This window comes from Panthera tigris, chromosome C1 (genome assembly GCF_018350195.1).
Source record: "Panthera tigris isolate Pti1 chromosome C1, P.tigris_Pti1_mat1.1, whole genome shotgun sequence".
NCBI lineage: Eukaryota > Metazoa > Chordata > Mammalia > Carnivora > Felidae > Panthera > Panthera tigris.
In genome coordinates, this window is record NC_056667.1 from 186,637,905 (window position 1) to 186,659,720 (window position 21,816).

Here is a 21,816-nt window from a genome sequence, read left to right on the forward strand (position 1 = left end):
ATCCTTGGAACATGGCTAGTGACCATCAGCTAAGGAATACTATTTTCAGAGATGGGGTTGGGGGGGATCCATCAAGCAGGTATATATATGGTTCAAAGACTTCAGGGGGCAGTGATAGGTGATATACTGTTTTAAGATTTCCTTTACTATATTATAGAGTTGACCCTTGAACAATATGGATTTGAACTATGCAAATCCACTTACACATGAATTACTTTTGATAACTATAGTATAGTACTATAAATGTATTTTCTCTTCTTTATAATTTTCTTTTTTTAAAAAATATTTTATTTTTTAAGTAATCTCTACACCCAACGTGGAGCTCAAATTCACAACTCCAAGATCAAGAGTCATATGCTCTACTGACTGTACTGACTGAGCCAGCCAGGTGCCCAGTTTTGTTTTTGTGGTTTTCTTTTTTTTTTTTTTTTCATGTTTTTAAATTTTATTTTTGAGTGAGAGAGAGAGCTCATGCATGTGCACACAAGTGGGGGAGGAGCAGAGAGAGAGGGAGACACAGAATCTGAAGCAGGCTCCAAGCTCTGAGCTGTCATCACAGAGCCCCACCTGGGGCTTGAACTCCTGAACTGCAGATCATGACCTGAGCTGAAGTTGAACACTTAACCAACTGAGCCACCCAGACACCCCTGTTTTTGTGTTTTTTAAAGTAAGTTCTATGCCCAATGTGGGACTGGAACTCATGACCTAGAGATCAAGAGTCATGGGGGCAGTCTACTAACTGAGCAGTCAGGTGCCCCATCTTCCTTATTATTTTCTTCTTCTTTCTTTGTTTTGAATTTTATTTGTTTATTTTGAGAGAGAGAGAGAGAGCATGAATAGGGGAGAACAGAGAGAGAGAGAGAGAGAGAGAGAGAGAGAGAGATTCGAAGCAGGCTCTGAGCTGTCAGGGCAGAGCCCCACATGGGGCTTGATCCCATAAACTGTGAGATCATGACCCGAGCTGAAATCAAGAGTCGGACACTTAACTGACTGAGCCACCCAGGCACCGCCCCCCCCCCCCATGATTTCTTTAACAACATTTTCTTTTCTCTAGCTTACTTTATTGTGATAGTGTATATAATACATATATCATACCAAATATGTGCTAATCAACTGTTTATGGTGTTTATAAGGCTTCCAGTCAACAGTAGGCTACTAGTAATTAAGTTTTGGGGGAGTTGAAAGTTACATGTAACAAAAAAGTTATATGCACATTTTCAACTGCCTGGAGGTTGGCACCCCTAAACCCTGCATTGTTCAAGGCTTACTATAATTTTCCTCCTCCATCTCCTCCTCCATCTTCTTCCAATGTGTAAACCTTAGTAGAAAATTTAACCATATTTTGGGGTAGCTTTGAGAATAAATAAAGGATCTTTTTGTTTGGTGGAAAGCAGAGCTCAGTGTCTAGCACCACCAAGGAAAAGCTCTGATGAGGCATTAAGGAATCTACTCCCCAAATCATTGTTGCACTATATGCCAACTAACTTGGATGTAAATTTAAAAAATAAATTAAAAAAAAAAAAAAAAGATGTCAGTAGAAAAGTCCAGAGCAAATGAGGTAAACTTGTGGAAAATATAGTCTTCCTCTGGGATTATTTATTTATTTATTTATTTTTAAAGGAAGGATTTCTTCTTCTTCTTCTTTTTAATGTTTAGTCATTTATTGAGAGAGAGAAAGAGCATGCATGTGGGGCAGAGAGAGAGAGAGAGAGAGAGAGAGAAACAGAGGCTCCAAAGTGGGCTCTGGGCTGACAGCAGAGAGCCTGACGCAGAGCTCAGACTCACAAACCATGAAATCATGACCTGAGTCAAAGTTCGATGTTTAACCAACTGAGCCACCAAGGTGCCCCCCCCCCCCCCTCCAGGATCTTTTAATGCTTGGGGAGAAACTGGGTTTTCTTGCTGTCAGTCACTCAGAATGGGAAGTTCAGATGATTTTATTTCGTTCTAAATGGAAGGAAAGGGAAGGGTGATTCCAGATACTAGGCTAACTAAAATTTCAAAAGTTAGACAAAAGGAGAAGGAAAGAAATGGGACAATAGATCTAGGTTCCAAAAGCAAAGCTGCTTTATTATTATTATTATTATTATTATTATTATTATTTTATTTTTAAATTTTTTTATTATTTAAGCTTTTCTTGTTTTAGAAAGAGAGAAATTTAAGGTTACTTTTAGGTCCAGAGAATGTCAAGTTGGAGGTGTGGGTTTGTTAGTCTCCAACCTCATTTTCCTTGTACGCCACACCTGGGTTTTCCCCTCTCCCCACAACTACACCTTAATGTTCCAAAAGGAACATTATGCCATGTCCCACTCCTCATTTTAGTCCTAAAGATTAAGTCCTAAATTTTCTAAACTGTTTTAAGTTGCTTTTCATTATTTTGACCCTGAAGTGTGTCCCAGAGCTAACTTCTGGGTATCTGTATTATTTTTTTTTCTAGAGTTGAGAGTTTTTATTGTATTTTTCTTTGACAACATCCTTTATAATGGTAAAGCTTTTTCTTTTTTTTAAAAATTTTTTTTTAATGTTTATTTATTTTTGAGACAGAGAGAGACAGAGCATGAATGGGGGAGGGTCACAGAGAGAGGGAGACACAGAATCTGAAACAGGCTCCAGGCTCTGAGCTGTCAGCACAGAGCCCGACGCGGGGCTCGAACCCATGGACTGTGAGATCATGACCTGAGCTGAAGTCGGACGCTTAACCGACCGAGCCACCCAGGCGCCCCAATGATAAAGCTTTTTCTTAGAAGTATTCAGTATCTGGGCACTTGGGTGGTTTGGTCTCTTGAATGTCCAACTTTAGCTCTGGTCGTGATCTGAGTTCAAGCCCCATGTAGGGCTCACTGCCATCAGTGTAGAGCCCACTTCAGATCCTCTGTCCCCCTCTTTTTGCCCCTCTCCTGCTTGCACTCTCTCTCACAAAAATAAGTAAACATTGAAAATAAAAGAAGTACTCAGTATCTCTGAGCTCGGGTAACTCCTATTTGTCCTTATTCATATAACAGGTATTCTGCCTTGGTCCTTATTCAAATGCTTGTTCTAATAATCTGCTTAGTCCTCTACATCTCTCTCTCTCTTTTTTTTTTTTTAATTTATTTTTATTTTTTTTAATTAAAAAAAAATTTTTTTTTTTAACGTTTATTTATTTTTGAGACAGAGAGAGACAGAGCATGAATGGGGGAGGGTCAGAGAGAGGGAGACACAGAATCCGAAACAGGCTCCAGGCTCTGAGCCGTCAACACAGAGCCCGACGTGGGGCTCGAACTCACGGACCGCAAGATCATGACCTGAGCCGAAGTCAGACCCTCGACCGACTGAGCCACCCAGGCGCCCCCTTCTACATCTCTCTTAAGACCAGGGCTTTGCTTTTACAAATCTTCCACCTCAGAGGAAAGCTATAATCCATGACGGGCCATAATACATAGTGAAGATCCATCAGTCTTATAGACACTATTGTTCCCTTGGATTTCTCTGTTGGCTCCCTTCATTTCTGATTTCTTACCCCAGAATTTTTCTCATATGTTAGAAGACTCTCCTCTATCCTGCTTGGGCTTTGGTGACTAGAGTACTGTTGAATATTTTCCCCTCGCACACACCATTGTAGTATTAAGGTTGTTCACAAAGTTTTATGTACCTCTTTTAGTAACATTGTATAGTATTACATTTCCCTGCAGTACTAGCAATTAAATTTTATGATGCCTACTGTAGCAATCTTTTTTTTTTTCTAAGTAGGCTCTATGCTCAATGTGGGGCTTAAATTCAAGGCCCCAATATCCAGAGTCACATGCTCTACCCACTGAGCCAGCCAGGTGCTCCCCTAATGTAGGAATCTAGAATATATCTCAGTGAAGCCTCCAATAGTCTGGTGACCTCAGTGACTAAAATCAGCAGAATCCATGTAGTGGATGTTGTACTGAGCTCCCCAGATCCACCCTTTAGGACTGAAGGCACAACCTCTCCCAACTGCTGCACATGCTGGTGGCTGACAACTTTCAGCTGGGGACCTCTCTGAGGGTTGCTCTTGACTTAAGAGAGCTCCTGTCATCCCTTCCCTGGGTGCAGCCCATATCCAATGACAGGTTGATAGGAGGGTATAAGACCTAGCCTCCTGTCTCAATTTAGGACAATGTTAAAGGGCCATCCCAACTCCAGGGCTCCCTGCAGAACTGGCTGAGGCCTCAGTTGCAGTTGTGTTGCAGTTCAAGCTTTCCCCTTCCAGAGACTTTGTGACCCTTGGTCTCCAGAGATTGTTCTTGAGAGAACTACCCAATAACCTCCTGCATTCAAATCTCATGGTTTCCCGGTGAATCCTACTTGTAACAGGCTTCCTGATGACTTGTATCAAACATGTAACATGTATGAGAAATAAACCCTTGTTTCTATAAGCTGCTGAGATGTTTGCTACAAACTAGCCTATCCTGGTTTACAGATACCAAACCTTGGCTGCCCTGCCAATCCTTTGTTTTCACTAGAGCTTGACTTGTATTGTCTGTCTTGTCTTTGTGGACGGATTGATGGCCACGTTCTAGTTCTTCTCTGATGGTTTTTCTCATAGTGAGTGAACAGCCATGTCCCAACTGAGATATTACAAGGAGCAACACAAAAGGGAAGAGGGTTGCCTATCTAGTTGTCTACTAATTATTCCTACCAGGTCAGTGGCATATATTTTTTTCACATGAACTTCCTAGGACCCTTTCTTCTTTTTTATATATTTTACCACACATTTATAATATGTATAAGGGTACTTAATTTTTTTAAATGTTTATTCATTTTTGAGACAGAGGTGGGGGGAGGTGCAGAGAAAGAGGAGGATGTAAGATCTGAACCCAGCTCCATGGTGACAGCAGAGAGCCCAATGCGGGGTTGGAACTCACAAACTGTGAGATCATGACCTGAGTCAAAGTCCCATGCTCAACCGACTGAGCCACTCAGACACGCTGGTACTTAATGTTTCCTAGGAAAAATTTTATGCAAATAAAAATAGAATAACCAAGTAGTTGATCCCACTTTGAGAAAGAATAGTATACTACTAATTAATAAACTTTCTGCACTTCTAACTTACTAAAATCCAATTTCTTTGAGTGCTAGTTCTTATTTCTTGAAAGTCAAACAGTAAAACAATACCAGTTTCTTATTTTAGGCCTTTGGGGCAAAACAAAATATAGTAATAAAGCTAATGAATTAAAGCATATGCTCCTCCTAATTTATTTTTTTTTCTTTTTAAGGGATCTTACTATAAGAAAAATTTCTTTCTGCCTGAAGGGTAAACAGTATAAAAATATTTCCACTAAAAAGTCTGAGAATCCTGGGTTGCTATTATCAAAACCCATAATTATACTAGATATTTAGTATGATAACAGCAACTAGTTTAAGGAATGTGGAGGTTTATTCACATCAAGTTCAGATAAAGAGATAAAAGGGGACTTGAGCAAGCAAAGAGTATAACTTCAGGAGTCTATCTATGAATGTGTCTTTGGAACTGCCCTTATCCACAATGAAAGACCAGCAAAGCCAGCTTTCAGAATAGCCCTTCTGCTTGGTAGAAGGAAAGCTAGACTTCACTTCTAAGATCGCCCACCCACGCAAATTTTTCCACCTCGCAGCTAAGAATTAAACACAGACTTCCGATCATGGCGCCACGCACGTCACTTTCTCACTTTTCCCCCAGCAAAATCCCACCCAAGTCGACCTGATCCCGCAGGAGGTGTGTAAAGGCTGCAGGGAGTGGGGGAGGAATTCCTTCCCCTATCCTGGTTGCTTAGGTTTCTGCAATTCAAAAAACCGACTAAACAGATCCTTTCCAGGAAGCTTGAGTACCAACAGGACCTCTTCATTTCCTTGGGTTCGAAGTCATTCTTTACCTTTAGGCAACAACTCCTCACCGAAATTTTCCTTTCACAGGCCCTAAAAAGCCCCTTAGGCCCTCAGCCTTTGTGAATAAAGGCCCACCCTGGAAGTGGAAACCGAGCGGCATAGACAGATAGGCACATACAGTTGAACAATGCATAGAATTTTAAAAGAAAGTGTTTCCTTTCTGGCTTCGCATCCTTTCAAATGTTAAATATTTCTGTCAGCTAAGAAGGGCTACGGTAATGGGCGCTTGAGAGAAGCAGGACACCGATAAGACCAAAAATATCAATTTAGAGGTGGTCTTTCCAATTTCTGCTTTTGTTTGAGTCAGGGAGGGGAGCCCGAGGAGGCCAAGGTCTCCAGTTCTGGGAAAGGAGAGTTCTTCTGGATTCTTTGGGCTACGGAGAGGCAGGCTCTGGCCCCAGGAAACAACGAAGGCAGTTCTGCCCCTCAAGGCTTTACTCCAGGAGTCCCGGAGGAGACCGCGACGCCCCAGTCCAAGTCTAAATCAGCCAGCTCAGAACAGTTTGCCAAGGCTGGACAAAAGATGTGGCCGCTCTCTCTTAAACAGACACACACACACACACACACACACACACACACACACACACACACATCCCGAGTGTGCCCGTATGGAAGGTATGTGTGTGTTAAGGAGAATGGCCATTGCTGCCCACTGCGGGCTGCCGGCCCCACCCTGCCCTCGGCGGCTCCAGGGAGACACACCGCGCGAGTGCCGCGGAGTCCTTCTTGGCAAGCCCCGGAGTGAGGGGCGGGGCCGGGCGGGGCCGCGAGCGCGCAGGCGCGGTGTAGGCTTCCTCGCGCCGCCGCCGCTGTTGCCGCCGCCGCCCGCGCTGCACCACAGGCCCGAGACAGACAGGGCCGGGAAGAGCCGGAGACTGAGGAGGAGGCGGAGGCGGCGGCGGCGGCGGAGGCGGGGCGACTCCGGTGACCGGGAGCGCCGCAGACTGGCAGCTGCGGCGACTCCCCCCTTTGTGTCTGGTCTGCTCGGAACCACTGGAAGTGCTTCCCGGAGGGGTGCGGGGTGTCTCGCCGCCTCGCTGCCCACCCTTTTCCCCAACCAGCCACCTACCTCCGCCCTCCCGCCGCCCCCCGCCCTCGGCCCGCGACGCCCGAGCTCCGCCCGGAGCCGAGAGCTGCGGGAGAACGAGGCGGCGGCGGCGGCGGCGGCGGCGGCGGCGGCTTCTTCAGAGGGGTTGTGATTCGCTCACAGGAGCCATTGACGGGAGAAGAGGCTTTTATTCGTGGAATTTACCTCAGGCAAGATCGAACGGCTGCAATAAAAGAGAGAGAGGAGCGAATCCAGGAGGGCTGGAAAGGGCAGCTCCCCGCACCTCCCCTCCGCCCGCGGTCTCGGGGAGCTCCGGGCCCTGCCTGCTGACCCCTCCCCCCCCACCCCCCCACTCCCCCACTCCCCCACTCCCCCCGCTTCCTACTGCCCCTCAGCCCTCCGGCGGGGCCCTGGCAGAACCTCGAAGGATTGTTCGGCGAAGGCTTGAATTGAAGGCTGTGGTTTGTCCATGGAGGCAGGCACCTTTTTCGATCCAGTCGATGAACAGGGTTTGTTGTTCTCGAAATCCGAGTGAAGGAAGCACCGAAGCGAAACTTAAAAAGGAATCCTGCCCTCCTGGAGCCACGGGCGATGCGACTTGTGCCGCCGGGTGCCGCCGCCGCCCGCCCGGCTTCGCCCTTCCAGGCAGTCGGGAACTTGTTCTGATCCTCAGCCCCGCCATCGAATCTCCGCTCTCCATCCCCCTACACCCTGGATATGTTTTCTCCCAGACCTGGATATTTTTTTGACATCGTGAAACTACGAGGGAAATAACTGCGGGGCTTCTTTCTGTCTCCCTGCTTCTCCACACGGACATGCCTTCAGTTTGGGTGGCCGAGACACCCGGTTCTAGGCGAATGAACCTCTCCAGCCGCGAGGGAGAGAAATGAAGGGAATTTCTGCAGCGGAATGAAAGCTCTGCAGCTAGGTCCTCTCATCTGCCATTTGTCCTTTCAGACTGCATTGTAATACCGGGCCGGACAAGTCGGACGAGAGCGAGGACCAGCCTCCCGGCCGTATCTCTCGGCCCGTGTTTACTTTCCATATTTCTTTTCTCTGCTCTCCTGCTTCTCGGCTGGCCCAGGGATGACTTCCTCGCTGCCGCGGCCCCGGCGGATGCCGTCGCTCCTGTGGACCGTCCTGCTGGTCAGCACTGCGGCCGGTGAGTAGCCCCCGGCGGCGCGTCGGGCCACTGCCCCTGCCTGCGGGTGGCGGGCGGGGAGCCCGCAGAGGCCAAGGCCTGAGCTCGCCCTTCGCGACGCGTCCAGCGAGCGCTGTGGAGGGAACCGCGTCCCGTACCTGCGCGCCTTTCCCGTTCCTTCTAGGGAAATAACCTTGCATGTTTTTGTAGTTTCGAATCCCTACTTCCATATCCCCCCTCACCCCCCACGGGGGGAGGGGAAAGACATACTGGGTGTGGTATCTTGACATTTTTAGCTGTGAGGTAATGCAAGGATTAAAAATAATATTTTAATCGCCAATGAACAGTGTCTATTATGAGATCTTTGCAAACACAGCTGTAGATTTTTATTTTAATGTAAAGAAGCGGATTTGGCTTACATTAAAAAGAACATCAACTATAGAACGCACACTCGAACCTTATTTTTAGATTTAGATCACTCTTTGGGAGTCCATGTTACTTTCATTATTCAGAAATGTTACGGAATGAATTGAATAAATGTTGAGTCAACCAGAACTTTGAGATTCTTAATACATTGTATAATACTGTTAATTATTATCATTGGTATTGTTTTGTCCCAAAGTATTTTAGTAATTATATTTCCATTTTTCAACCTAGATACACTCGTATTTTATATGCCTTTGGAATTACTCTTGGCCTTAAAAGCATTTTCGATAACTTTACATTTTAGTCATCTGGCATCAATTGGCTTTCCTGTCATTGAGACAACTTTGACCTCACATTAGAGGTGTAGGAGATTTGAGTCCTAAAAGTTCTTTGACATTTTACTAAGCTTAAAGGGAAACAGTAGTCATCCTTTCCTTAGGATTTTTTTTTTTTTTTTTAAGTTCTCAGATACCTGAGAGAAAGCGTCATGTTTCATCTGCAGTTATTTTTCAAGCGGTCTTTTGGTGATACGCTCTTAGAAATTTTTGGGAGTGAACTGTACATATAATTCTTAAGTTTGGTGTAGGATGGCCAAATAGATTATGCATTTAAAAATGAGTGAAGGACAATATAACAGCTTTCCAGTTACTTTTTTATTTTTATAAGTGTATTTTTAACATTCACATTTCTCATTGCTATGTTAAACACAGAGGTTGCTTGCTTATTTCCATTTTAAGAGTCTGCATTGGGAAAATTCTGAAAGAAAATTTGAAGTTTCCTTTAGTGCCTTTGATATTGTTGATTAATGTCTTATGTCTATGATAAATCTGTGTAGTTGTATTAAAAGAATTTGAACTTTTGAATTGAATATATTTTGAAACTGGTATTTTAAATTCTTAATCATCACAATTCCTTTGGGGATTAAAACAAACAGTTTTTCTCTAGATTTCTTCAAATTGTATTAGTTATTTAAATTCTCTAGCTGTAAGTCTTGTGATTCCTGTAAAATATGAAGAGAATAAAAGGCCTTAGGCTTAAGCAGTCATTCTATGATCAGAGATCTCAGATCATAGACTTTTTATGTTCTTTGTTATTCTTGACCTTTTTAGAATGTAGATTCTCATTTATAGTTGACGGGCTTATCATTTTGTGATCAGAACTGATAACAGTAAAGGAAAGAACACTGATTTAAAAATAATTTAATTTGTATTTGGTAAATAAAATATTAGAATAATGTCCTTTAAAAAGGAGGGATTGAAAGAATCACTACTTTAAAGTGGTTTTAGTCTTCATTAGTATTACATAGTAGCAGATGCCAAAATTTGTAAGCTATAACAATAATAGTAATAATAATAATGTAATAATAATAGTGTTTATTGAATGCTTGCTCTGTGCCGGCAACTATTCTAACAGCTTTCCATGTGTTTTCTCATTTGATCCTCATGACAATTCCATACTCCAGCTGTAATTATGTTCCTTTTACAGAGAGGGCATGTGAAGTGCAGAGAATTTAAATAACTCACCACACAGTAAACTGTGGAGCCAGGATTATAGCCTGTACCCTTACCTATCACATTAATGATAACAACAGTACACTCTAATTGGGAACATAAGATAGAGTAGTGCCTTCATAAATCAGCCTTTGAGAAGAAGTAGGGACACTTGACAGGTTCTTCATTCAGCACTGGTTATTGCAGATGTTATCATTCTAAATGTGAAAACTTTGCCTAATATTGGAGTGGCGAGTTCAGTTTCATTAGGTACAAGGTGACTAGAGAGGGCCTATGTGGACTTGGGTTACATAGATGTAATAATGTAACCAGACAGGTGCAAATAGTACTGCTGAACAGGAAGAAAATACTAGAAGACCTGCTGATATCACATCCCTCTTTGGGGCCATAGATGTATCCTTTATTTCTTTTGAATTCCTCTTTTCCATTTAGTGTATCTAGTTCTTGGATTCCTTAATTCTAAGAACATTTTGTATGCAAAAAATTAGAATTTATTAAAAAAATGTGTTTGGTTTATAAATGAATTCTTAATTTTAATCAAAGGATAAAATACAATGCAGTACTTACCGCAGACCCAGCTTCTATTAAAAAAATTCGGGGGGCACCAGGGTGGCTCAGTCTGTTAAGCATTCTGCTTGATTTCAGCTCAGGTCGTGATGTCACAGTTCATGAGTTTGAACCCAGCAAAAGGCTCTATGCTGTCAGCACTGTCAGTTTGGGATTCTCTTTCTCTCTGCCTCTCCCCTGATTGTACTTGTGTGTGTTCTCTCTTTCCTTCTTCTCTCAAAATAAATAAATATTAACAAAATAAAAAATTTTTGAAAAAAGTCTTCATTCTTCATTTAGGTTGTAATGGTTACATAGCTAACCCTATATCCCACCCTACCCCCCTGTGCTTGAGCAGGCTCAGCTACCTTTCCTCCAGTCTTCTTGTTCTCTTCTTTCTTGCCATCCTTGGTGGCCTGGGAGGCCAGGGAACCCATGGCATTTCAAATAGCCTTATTGTTGGGATTCACTCCTCGAAGGTTCTCCAGGACAACTAAGAAACTCAGGATTCTGCATCACATCATAATCCTCCTCCTCCTTGGCTGGCTTAAATGTGTCCAATGGCTGTCTGACATCAATGTTAGCTGAATCTTTATGCATTTGAAATATTCACTTGATTAGATTTCTTTCTTTAAAAAAATTTTTTTGTTGTTGTTTTTTGAGTAAGCTCTATGCCCAACCTGGGACTTGAACTCACAACCTTGAGGTTAAGAGTCATGTGCTCTACTGACTGAGCCAGCCATGGTGCCACACTTAATTAGATTTCAGTTTTATATCTCTGTAGGAATACATTGTCTACAGGAAGATGCACCTATTTAGTGTTCTTGAGCATTGAAGTTAATAAATATTGTTGAGGAATTAGAAATTTAGTAATCTTTACTTTTGTGTTTCTTGCCATGTGAGCACTGCAACAGGGTCACCTGCGGTTTTTGATAAAATACGTATTTCTGGCACTATAGCATAGACGTACTGAATGGATCTCTCTGGGATCTATACATTTTTTAAAACTTAAAACCTGAAAGATTCTCCCTTAGGCAAGTTTATATAATCAGTCGTGATTGTTTGGATTTTTAAAGTATTGTGATTTAGTCAGCTTTTGGTGCATAATAGCTGGTAGCCATAAAAATATAGTGGCATACAACAATAAGCATTTATTCTGCTCCATTTGTCTCACTCTTGGGCCCAGGCTGGAGGGCAGGGTAACATCTCTTCTGCAGGGAAGCTTGTCTTATGGCAATGGCAGAAGTACAAGAGGATAAGTTCAGTCCCTAGCCATTTTTAGACTCTTGTTCTTTTAACATCTTATTTGGCCAAGACTAAAGACAAGGAGTAGTGAAGTACACTTTGGCTATAATGAGGCCATGGTAATATATGGACATGTGGTACTATTGCTGGAGAATGAAGAATTGGGATTGTCAGTCTACCACATATGGTCAGGAAGATAGTCCAAACTCTTACTGTTTGAGCAGGGCCAAACTCTTTTTTTGTTTGTTTGTTTGTTTATTTTTTAAAGAAGTTTTTAAAGAAAATCTTTATTTTGAGAGAGAGAGAGAGAGAGCTCAGGAGGGGCAGAGAGAGAGGGAGAGAAAGAGTCCCAAGCAGGGTCTGTGCTGTCTGTACAGAGCCCAGTGTGGGACTTAATCCCACAAACCTTGAAATCATGACCTGAGCTGAAATCAAGAGTTGGATGCTCAATCAACTGAGCCACCCAGGAGCCCTTATTTATTTAAGAGAGAAAGAGAGAGGGGGGAGGGGCAGAGAGAATCCCAAGCAGGCTGCATGCCCAGTGCACAGCCTGACACAAGGCTCGATCTCAAGACTGTGAGATCATGACCTGAGCCAAAATTAGGAGTCCAGTGCTAAACCAGTTGAGCCACCCAGGTGCCCCAGGGCCAGACTTTTAATTAGGCCTTTGCATAAAAATTATACCAGCTTTGATCTCTCCACAAGCCTACCCTGGCATGTGGGGTGATGTGGTAGTAGTGGTGTTGGTGTTCGTGTAATATGAAAAGTGGGAATAGAGAGATTAATTTCAAATGAGGACAACTCTCATTAAAGGCCAACTTTTCTTTTTAAAAAAAATATTTTGGGTGCACCTAGGTAGCTCAGTCGGTTGAACATCAGACTCTTGATATTGGCTCAGGTTGTGATCCCACAGTTGTGGGAATGAGCCCGAGTAGGGCTCTACACACAGTGTGGGGGTTTCTCTCTCTCACCCTCTGTCTCTGCCCTTCCCACTCTTGTGTGTGCATTCTCTCTCTCTCTCTTTCAAAATAAATGAATATTTTTAAAAACAGGATTTTATTTTTAAGTAATCTCTACACCCAACATGGGGCTCAAACTCATAACCCTGAGATCAAGAATTGTATGCCCCGGGGCGCCTGGGCGGCTCAGTCGGTTAAGCGTCCGACTTCGGCTCAGGTCACGATCTCACGGTCCGTGAGTTCGAGCCCCGCGTCGGGCTCTGGGCTGATGGCCCAGAGCCTGGAGCCTGGTTCCGATTCTGTGTCTCCCTCTCTCTCTGCTCCTCCCCCGTTCATGCTCTGTCTCTCTCTGTCTCAAAAATAAATAAACGTTAAAAAAATTAAAAAAAAAAAAAAAAGAATTGCATGCCCCACTGACTGAGCCAGCCAGGAGCCCTTAAAGGCTAACTTTAACATAGAAAGAGAAGAAATTGAATATTGATTTCTGATGGGTAAATTCTAACTAGAAAAGGTACAGAATGAAGTCAGAGTAAATCAGTCAATTTTATAAATGACCATACCACTTATTTTGGTACTTATTCACATATTTGTTGAATGTCAGTTTTATGTATTTGCTTTGTCTTCCAAATTGCTTTTTGAGGACAGGGTTCCTACCTTAAACTGTTTTGCAATCTATCATATTGTTGTGCAGATAAAAGATGTTTAAGAAATACTAAATGAGGGGTGCATGGGTGGCTCATTTGGTTGAGCGTCTGACTTTGGCTTAGGTCATGATCTTAGCAGTTCATGGGTTCAGGCCCCGTGTCCAGCTCTGTGCTGACAGCTCAGAGCCTGGAGCCTGCTTCAGATTCTGTGTCTCTCTCACAGCCCCTCTCACACTTGTGCTCACTCTCTCTGAAAAATAAATAAACATTAAAAGAAAATTAAAAAAGAAATACTACATGAATGAATAATAAAAAGAAATTGGAGCCAGGAAGTGTTCTAAGATTGCTCACTTATTCAAATGATGTATTAATTTATTCTTTCTTTGTTTTAATTCCTTCAACTATAAAGTAGTTTAAATGGTGTTGTAAGAAGACCCCTGTCTTGAGTTAATGAGACCTGAATTCCGTGTGATTCTGGACAGATTACACAATTTAGTTTTCTCAATTGTAATATTATGGGATTGGACCAGATTATGTTTGAAATGCAGATTCCAGGCAGCTACCCCAGACCTACTTAATCTGAATATCTGGACAGTGAGTTTGGGAATCTGCATTTTATTTATTTATTTTTAAAATTTTATTTATTTTTGTAAGGTTTATTTTTGAAAGAGAGAGAGAGAGAGGGAGGGAGAACGAGTGGGGGAGGGGCAGAGAGAGAGGGAGGGGAGACACAGAATCCAAAGCAGGCTCCGGGGTCTGAGCTGTCAGCACAGAGCCTGATGCAGGGCTCTAACTCATGAAGTGTGAGATCATGGCCTGAGCTGAAGTCTCTTAACAGACTGAGCCACCCAGGTGACCTGAGAATCTGCATTTTAAACAAACATTTCCCCAGGTAAATTTTATGTACCCTGACGTTTGAGAAGTATAGGATCTAAGATTTCTTTTAACTCTCAGATTTTACTTTATTTATTTAATTTTGTGTGCCTTTCTGGATCTTTTATTCAGTCACATTAGTACAAACATTTCTTATTTTAAGCTTTAAGTAATTATCTAAAACCTTTTTCTTTTTTAAAATTTAAAAAATGCTATTTGTTTGTTTAATCTTGGTCTTAAAGGTGGTTTGCTCTTTAATAAAAAGTGCTTTGCTCACCTAATATTGTATATGTTCATTTAGCTTGTATTTTGACCATTTTATTTTCCTTTTCCTTCTTCCAAAAAGAAAAATTACTTGTTAGTAGAAATAAATGGTTTTACTTTTAGTAAATTTACATGAGAACGGTTGATGAAATATTTACAATAGAAATAGTGTTAAAATAAATTAGACTAGATAACATTGATTTGGTTTTAGTTACAAATTAGTATTTCATGGAGTAAGTACTCCAAGTGGATAAATTGCATTTTTTAAATTTCTGTCCACCAAAGAATTATATTCTGATTTAATTGATGTCTGCTAGAAAAAAATTAAATATGAATGCTGTGATATCTCAAAATTCACTATTTTTTACCATCTTGCTTAGTACTTACACATGTTGAAGAGACTCCCATATTACCAGACTATTTCCCCCTTGTAGTTAAATGGTCTAGTCTGTGAATCCTTTCTAGAAGCAATAAAGATGGCTTTAGTAGAATTTTGAGGGCAATAGACTTGATTTGTTTTTGTTTTTTTTAAGCTTTTTTTATTTTGAAAATTTTTAGAAGATTTTTTTTTACGTTTATTTATTTAGAGAGAGTGCCTGCATGAGATCAGGTGGGGGAGGGGTAGTGAGAGAGAGGGAGAGAGAGAGAATCCCAAGCACTGTCAGTGCAGACCCCAATTCAGGGCTTGAACCTGTGAACAGTGAGATTGTGACCTGAGCTGAAGTCTGTTGCTTAACCAACTGAGCCACCCAGCTGCCCCTTAAACTTTTTTAGATCTGTGCGATGGATATGACAGCTAAGGCTGCTGGATTACAAGAATACATTTATAATTTATGTATGGTCTATGTGACATTAGAAATAAGCCTGTGGGTAAATGACATGAACATTTTATTTAAAAAAAATTTTATTTTTAAGATTTTATTTTTAAGTAATCTTTACACTCAATGTGGGGCCTGAGCTCACAGCCCCGAGATCAGTAGTCACATGCTCTACTTACTGAGCCAGCCAGGTGCCCCTGACATGAACATTTTAGAATACATTGTATTATCAGAACTATTAGAACACAACATTTATTTCTTGCTGTTAATTGTACTTAATACAGTAAGTGTTTGACTAGATGTAGTTTCTATTCCAGTATGTACCTATGGGACCAGGGAGAGGGGTACGGGGGCATGAATAGGATAGATAACATGTGGAAGGAGAACTAAAATGTCCAGTCAACAGACATTTATTAGTGCTTCCTTTGTGCAGGGTTCTTTTCAAAATATTGGTGGATATAAAGAAAAATAAGGGCCTCCTCTCCTCCCCCAAACATTTTATGCCATACCCTATATTACTTTCTGAAAGAGAATTAGATTTCATGCTATTTGGCAAGAGTAGGTATTTTGCAAATCTTACTAGCATTGTATTATTCTCTGCCTTTCTTTCAGGATGAGAAATTCCTGAAGGTATTCTGCAACGCAGGAAAAGAGACTGTGTTCCTGTGTGTCTTCTAGCTGATCTCTACCCTCCTTTTATTTCTCTCTTCTCTGCTAGCCTTCTTGAAAGAGTGAACACCTACGGACTTCTATATCCTCAACTCCTTACTTGTCCCATGCTGTATATTAAATCATCAGTGACTTTCTAATTGCCTTATCCAAGTGACTTTTCAATCTTGTTTTCTTTGACTTTTCTACAGAATTTGACAATTTTGGTCACCCCTTCCTTCTAACTCTCCTCATCTGACTTTATTAACTTCGCATTTCCCTGGTTATATATCATCTCCATCTTCTCTTCTCCATAAATGTTTTCTTCTTCTTTTTTAAATCTCCCTTAGATTGTTTTAAGTATACTTTTTTCTTACTGCAACTCCTCTTCCTTGTTGATTTTCTTTTATTGTTACTCTTCTCCTAAGCTTTAATTATTCTGGAAAGTAGATGACTTCTAAGTCAAACAGGCAACCAGAATTGGAAGCTAGAAAGGTTTGAGTTCCTTCCTAATGGTACCATCAACTATTTACTTTGGGCATATCACTTCTTTTGGTCTCAATATCCTCATTGTAAAGTGAAGGGGTTCACCTGTATGATGTGTATAGTATTTATAGCACTTTTGCTTATGGTATGAGAAAAGAAAATATATTTAGTTAGTAGTAAGTGTATAGCATTTTGAATGTTATATTTTGTTATTATTGAGTGTATATATATGTATATAGTACTTTGAATTTAGCTTAGATTGGGGAAATCTGTGGGATATTCTGAAATGGTAAAAGTACTGCTTTGAAAGAAATTTAATTTTTTGCAAATACATTTTATATGTTGATTGTCTATGTTGAGTTAGGATCACCAAAGTGTTGTAAAGAAAGGCTGTATAAAGAACAATCCATAACTAAGAATAATCTATAAATATAAAGGATGCTTTATTTATTTATTTATTTATTTATTTATTTATTTATTTATTTATTAAAGGGTGCTTTTAAAATAGTTGGAATCCTAGAATTTTAGAGTTGGAAAGGACTTTAGGGTAGACTTTAAATAGTTTTAAGTTTAGTTAAGAAGTTTAGTTAGAAGTTAGTCTAAGAAGGTTAACTTTTATACAATGTCTTTTGTTTTAATTTAATTCTTTATTTTAATTTCAATATAGTTAACTTGAAGTGTTACACTAGCTTCAGGTGTACAATATAGTAATGTGACAGTTCTATTCATTACTCAGTGCTCATCATGATAAGTGTACTCTTAATCCTGTTCACCTAGTTCATCCATCCCCCCCCATGGTGACCTCCCCTCTGGTAACCATCTGTTTGTTCTCTACAGTTAAGTGTCGGTTTTTTAGTTGATCTCTTTCTCCTTTGTTTTTTTTTTTGTTTGTTTCTTAAATTCTCTATATGAGTGAAATCATGATATTTGTCTTTCTCTGACTTTACTTAGCATTATACTCTCTAGATCCATCCATGTTGTAAATGGCAGGATTTCATTGTTTTGTGTGTGTGTGTGTGTATGTACATGTATACATATACATATACATATGTATGCCACATATTTTTTAGAACATTTTTTTTATTTTTTATTAAAAAAATTTTTTTAATGTTATATTTATTCTTGAGAGAGAGACAGAGCACAGCAGGGGCGGGACAGAGCAAGAGAGGGACACAGAATCTGAAGCAGGCTCCAGGCTCTGAGCTATCAGCACAGAGCCCAACGTGGGGCTCGAACTCACAAGCCATGAGATGACCTGAGCCGAAGTTGAATGCTTTACCAACTGAGCCACCCCGGTGCCCCTGTTTTTTAAAATTTAGTTAATTTTGCACATCTTCTTTATCCATTCATCTATGGATGGACACTTGGACTGCTTCCATAATTTGGAAATAATGCTGCAATAAACATAGGGGCGCATATATCTTTCTGAATTATTGTTTTTGTATTCTTTGGGTAAATACCCAATAGCAGAATTACTGGATCACATGGCAATTCTGTTTTTAATTTTTTGAGGAACCCCATACTGTTTTCTACAGTGGCTGCACCAGTTTGCATTTCCAAGCAGTGCACAAGGGTTCCTTTTTCTCCACATTCTCAGCACACCACATTCTTAACCAATTACTGAATCTGTTGACTTGCATCTTTCTGATTATGAGTGATGTTGAGTAGTTTTTCACATGTCTGTTGGCCATTTGTATGTCTTTGAATAAATGTTTGTTCATGTCTTTTGCCTATTTTTAATTGGATTATTTGGTTCTTTTGGTGTTTGAGTTGTGTAACTTTTTTATATGTTTTGGAAACTAACCCTTTATCAGATATGTCATTTATAAATATCTTCTCCCATTCAGTAGGTTGTCTTTTAGTTTTGTTGATTGTTTCCTTTGCTGTTCAGAAGCTTTTTATTTGATGTAGTCCCAATAGTTTATTTTTGCTTTTGTTTCCCTTGACTCAGGAGACCTATCTAGAAAAAATGTTTCTGTGGCTGATGTCAGAGAAGTTACTGCCTATGCTCTATTCACAGATTTTTAAGGTTTCAGGTCTCACATTTATGTCTTTAATTCATTTTGAATTTATTTTTGTGAATGGTGTAAGAAATTATTTTAATTTTAAGATAAATAATGCCAGGGACTCCTGGGTGGCTCAGTCAGTTAAGTGTCCGACTTCGGCTCAGGTCATGATCTCACAGTTCGTGGGTTCAAGCCCTGTGTCAGGCTCTGTGCTGACAGCTCAGAGCCTGGAGCCTGTTTCAGATTCTGTGTCTCCCTCTCTCTCTGCCTGTTCACGCTCTGTCTCTGTCTCAAGAATAAATAAACAATAAAAAGAAAAAAAGATAAATAATGCCAAAGTCAATTTCAGCGTAGCTTTTGACTCAGTTATCACACATTCTAAATCAGTTGAGATCTAATTAATGCCATTTTAACTTCTGGTAAGTAAATTTTGTAAAACAGCTTTATTGAGAGGTAATTCCCATACCATACAATTTACTCCTTTAAAATGTACATGGGACGCCTGGGGGGCTCAGTCGGTTAAGTGTCTGACTGCGGCTCAGGTCATGATCTCACTGCTTGTGAGGTCAAGCCCTGTGTCAGGCTCTGTGCTGATGGCTCAGAACCTGGAGCTGCTTTGGATTCTGTCTCCCTCTCTCTCTGCCCCTCCCCTGCGCACACACAGTCTCTCTCTCTCACTCTCTCTCTCTCTCTTCTCTCTCTCAAAAATAAATAATAAAACATTAAAAAATAAAATGTGCAATTCATTGTTTTGGTATATTATTAAGTTAAAAATTATGGTAAAACAGGGGCGTCTGGGTGGCTCAGTTGGTTAAGTGTCTGACTTCAGCTCAGGTCATGATCTCACAGTTTGTGAGTTTGTGAGTTTGAGCCCCAAGTCAGGCTCTGTGTGGAGGGCTCAGAGCTAGTAGCCTGCTTTGGATTCTGTCTCCTTTCTCTCTGTTCCTCCCCCACTCCCTCTCCCTCTCTCTCAAAAATAAATAAATGTTAAAAAAAAATTATGGTAAAACATATATAGCATAAAATTTGCCATTTTAACCATTTTCAAGTATACGATTTGGTGGCATTAATTGCATTCACAATGTTGTGTAACACACATTGAATGTGTGTCACCAAAATGTTTTCATCACCCCAAACAGAAACTTTAACAATTAAGCAATAACTCCTGTTTCCGCTCTCCTCCCAGCCCCTGGTAACCTCTAATCTACTTTCTGTCTCTGAATTTGCCTACTCTAAGATATTTCATATGAGTAGAATCATACAATATTTGTCCTTTTGGTACTGGCTCATTTTGCTTAGCATAATGTTTTTAAGTTTATCCATGTTATAGCATGTGTCCAAATTTCATCACTTTATAGGGCTGAATAATAGTCCATTGTGTGTATATGTCACATTTTGTTTATCCATTCATCTGTTGATGGACACTTCAGTTTTCCCCTTTTGGCTATTGTGAACAATGTTGCAGTGAACATTACTATACAGTATCTGTTCTAGTCTCTGTTTTAAATTCCTATGGGTGTATACCCACAAGTGTAAATTGCTGGATCATATGGTAATTCTATGTTTAGTTTTTTTTGAGGAACCGCCAAACTATTTTCAATAGTGGCTGTACCATTTCACATTCCTACCAGTAATGAACAAGTATTCCAGTTTCTCTACATTCTTGCCAACACTCATTGCTTTCTGTTTTATTTTTGTGAAAAATTATTTATTAGAGCCATCATAATGGGTGTGAAGTGGTATCTCATTACGGTTTTGATTTTATTGGATTTTCCTAATGATAAATCATGTTGAGCATGATATAAAGATGTTGAGCATCTTTTTATGTGCTTATAGACAATTTGCATATCTTCTTTTGTTTTAAGCTTATTTTGAGAGAGAGAGCATGCAGGGGAGGGGCAGAGAGAGAGGGAGAGAGAGAATTTCAAGCAGGCTCCACATCATCAGCGCAGAGCCCCAGCTTCAGGCTTGAACCCACCAACCGGTGAGATCATGACCTGAGCTGAAACCAAGAGCCAGACACTCATCCTGACTGAGCCACCCAGGTACCCCTGTATATCTTCTTTGAGTAAATGTCTACTCAAGTCCTCTGTCTACCTTTTTTTCTTTTGAATTTGTTTTTATTGAGATATAATTGATACATAACATTTATAAGTTTAAGGTGTACCACATATTGATTTGATACATTTCTATATCACATTATGATTACCTACATAATATTAGCTAAAACCTCTATTACATCGTGTAATTATCATTTTTGTGTCTGTGGTGGGAATAGTTACGATCTAGTCTCTTAGCAACTTTGAAATTTATAATATATTTGTCTATAATCACTGTGCATTGTATCCAGGATTTATTCATCTACTGGCTGCAAGTTTGTACCCTTAAATAACATTTGTCTATTTTTTAAAAAAAAATTTTATGTTTTATTTTATATTTGAGGGAGAAAGACAGAGACAGAGAGTGAGCAAGGGAGGTGCAGAGAAATAGAGACAGAATCTGAAGCAGGCTCCAGGCTCTGAGATGTTAGCACAGAGCCCAACGTGGGGCTCGACCTGAGCTGAAGTTGGATGCTTAACCAACTGAGCCACCCAGGTGCCCGTCTATTTTTTTAATTGGATTGTCTTTTTGTTGTTGAGTGGTAAAAGTTCTTTTATATTATGAATGTTAACTTTCTATCAGGTAGATGGTTTCTGTATGTTATGGGCTGAATGTGTCCCCTCAAATTTCATGTTGAAATCATAACCCCCAAGGTGATGTATTACAAGGTGAAGCTTTTGGGAGTTGATTAGGTCATTAGGGTGGAGCCCTCATTAATGGGATTAGTGTTCTTATTAAAGAGACCCCAGAGAGATCTTTTCCTTTTACTGCTATGTGAGGTTACGCAAAAAGATGGCCATCTAGGAAATGGTTTCTTACCAGTTACTGAATCTGCTGGCACCATGATTGGATTTCCCATATTCTAGAGCTGTGAGAAATGTTTGTTGTTTAGAAGACATCCAGTCTCCGGTATTCTGTTATAGCAGCCTGAATGGATTAGGGCACCAGTGTTTTCTCCTATTTTCTAGGTTTCTTTCCTATTTTTTAAAATTGTCTTAATAATATTTTTTGATGTACAAAATTTTTTAATTTTGATGGAGTCCAATTTATCTATATTTTGTTGTTGGTGGTATGCATAATTTTGGTGTCATAGTTAAGAATCCATTGCCAAATCCGAGGCTGTGAAGATTTACTCCAATTTTTTCTTCTAAGAGCTTTATGGTTTTAGCCCTTATGTCATTGATCCATTTTAAAATGTTTATTTATTTATTTTGTGAGAGAGAAAGAGAG

General features: G+C 40.3%; 1 protein-coding gene across 1 annotated transcript in view; it reads left to right on the plus strand.

Annotated features, from left to right (window-relative positions):
* Positions 1–8,005: 8,005 nt before the first annotated feature.
* The window catches only part of BMPR2 (bone morphogenetic protein receptor type 2), a 191,847-nt gene continuing 178,036 nt past the window's right edge, over positions 8,006–21,816 (plus strand). The window contains exon 1 of the mRNA XM_042995083.1: positions 8,006–8,081. Coding sequence (XP_042851017.1) covers positions 8,006–8,081 — 76 coding nt within the window. The remainder of the gene's footprint in view (positions 8,082–21,816) is intronic.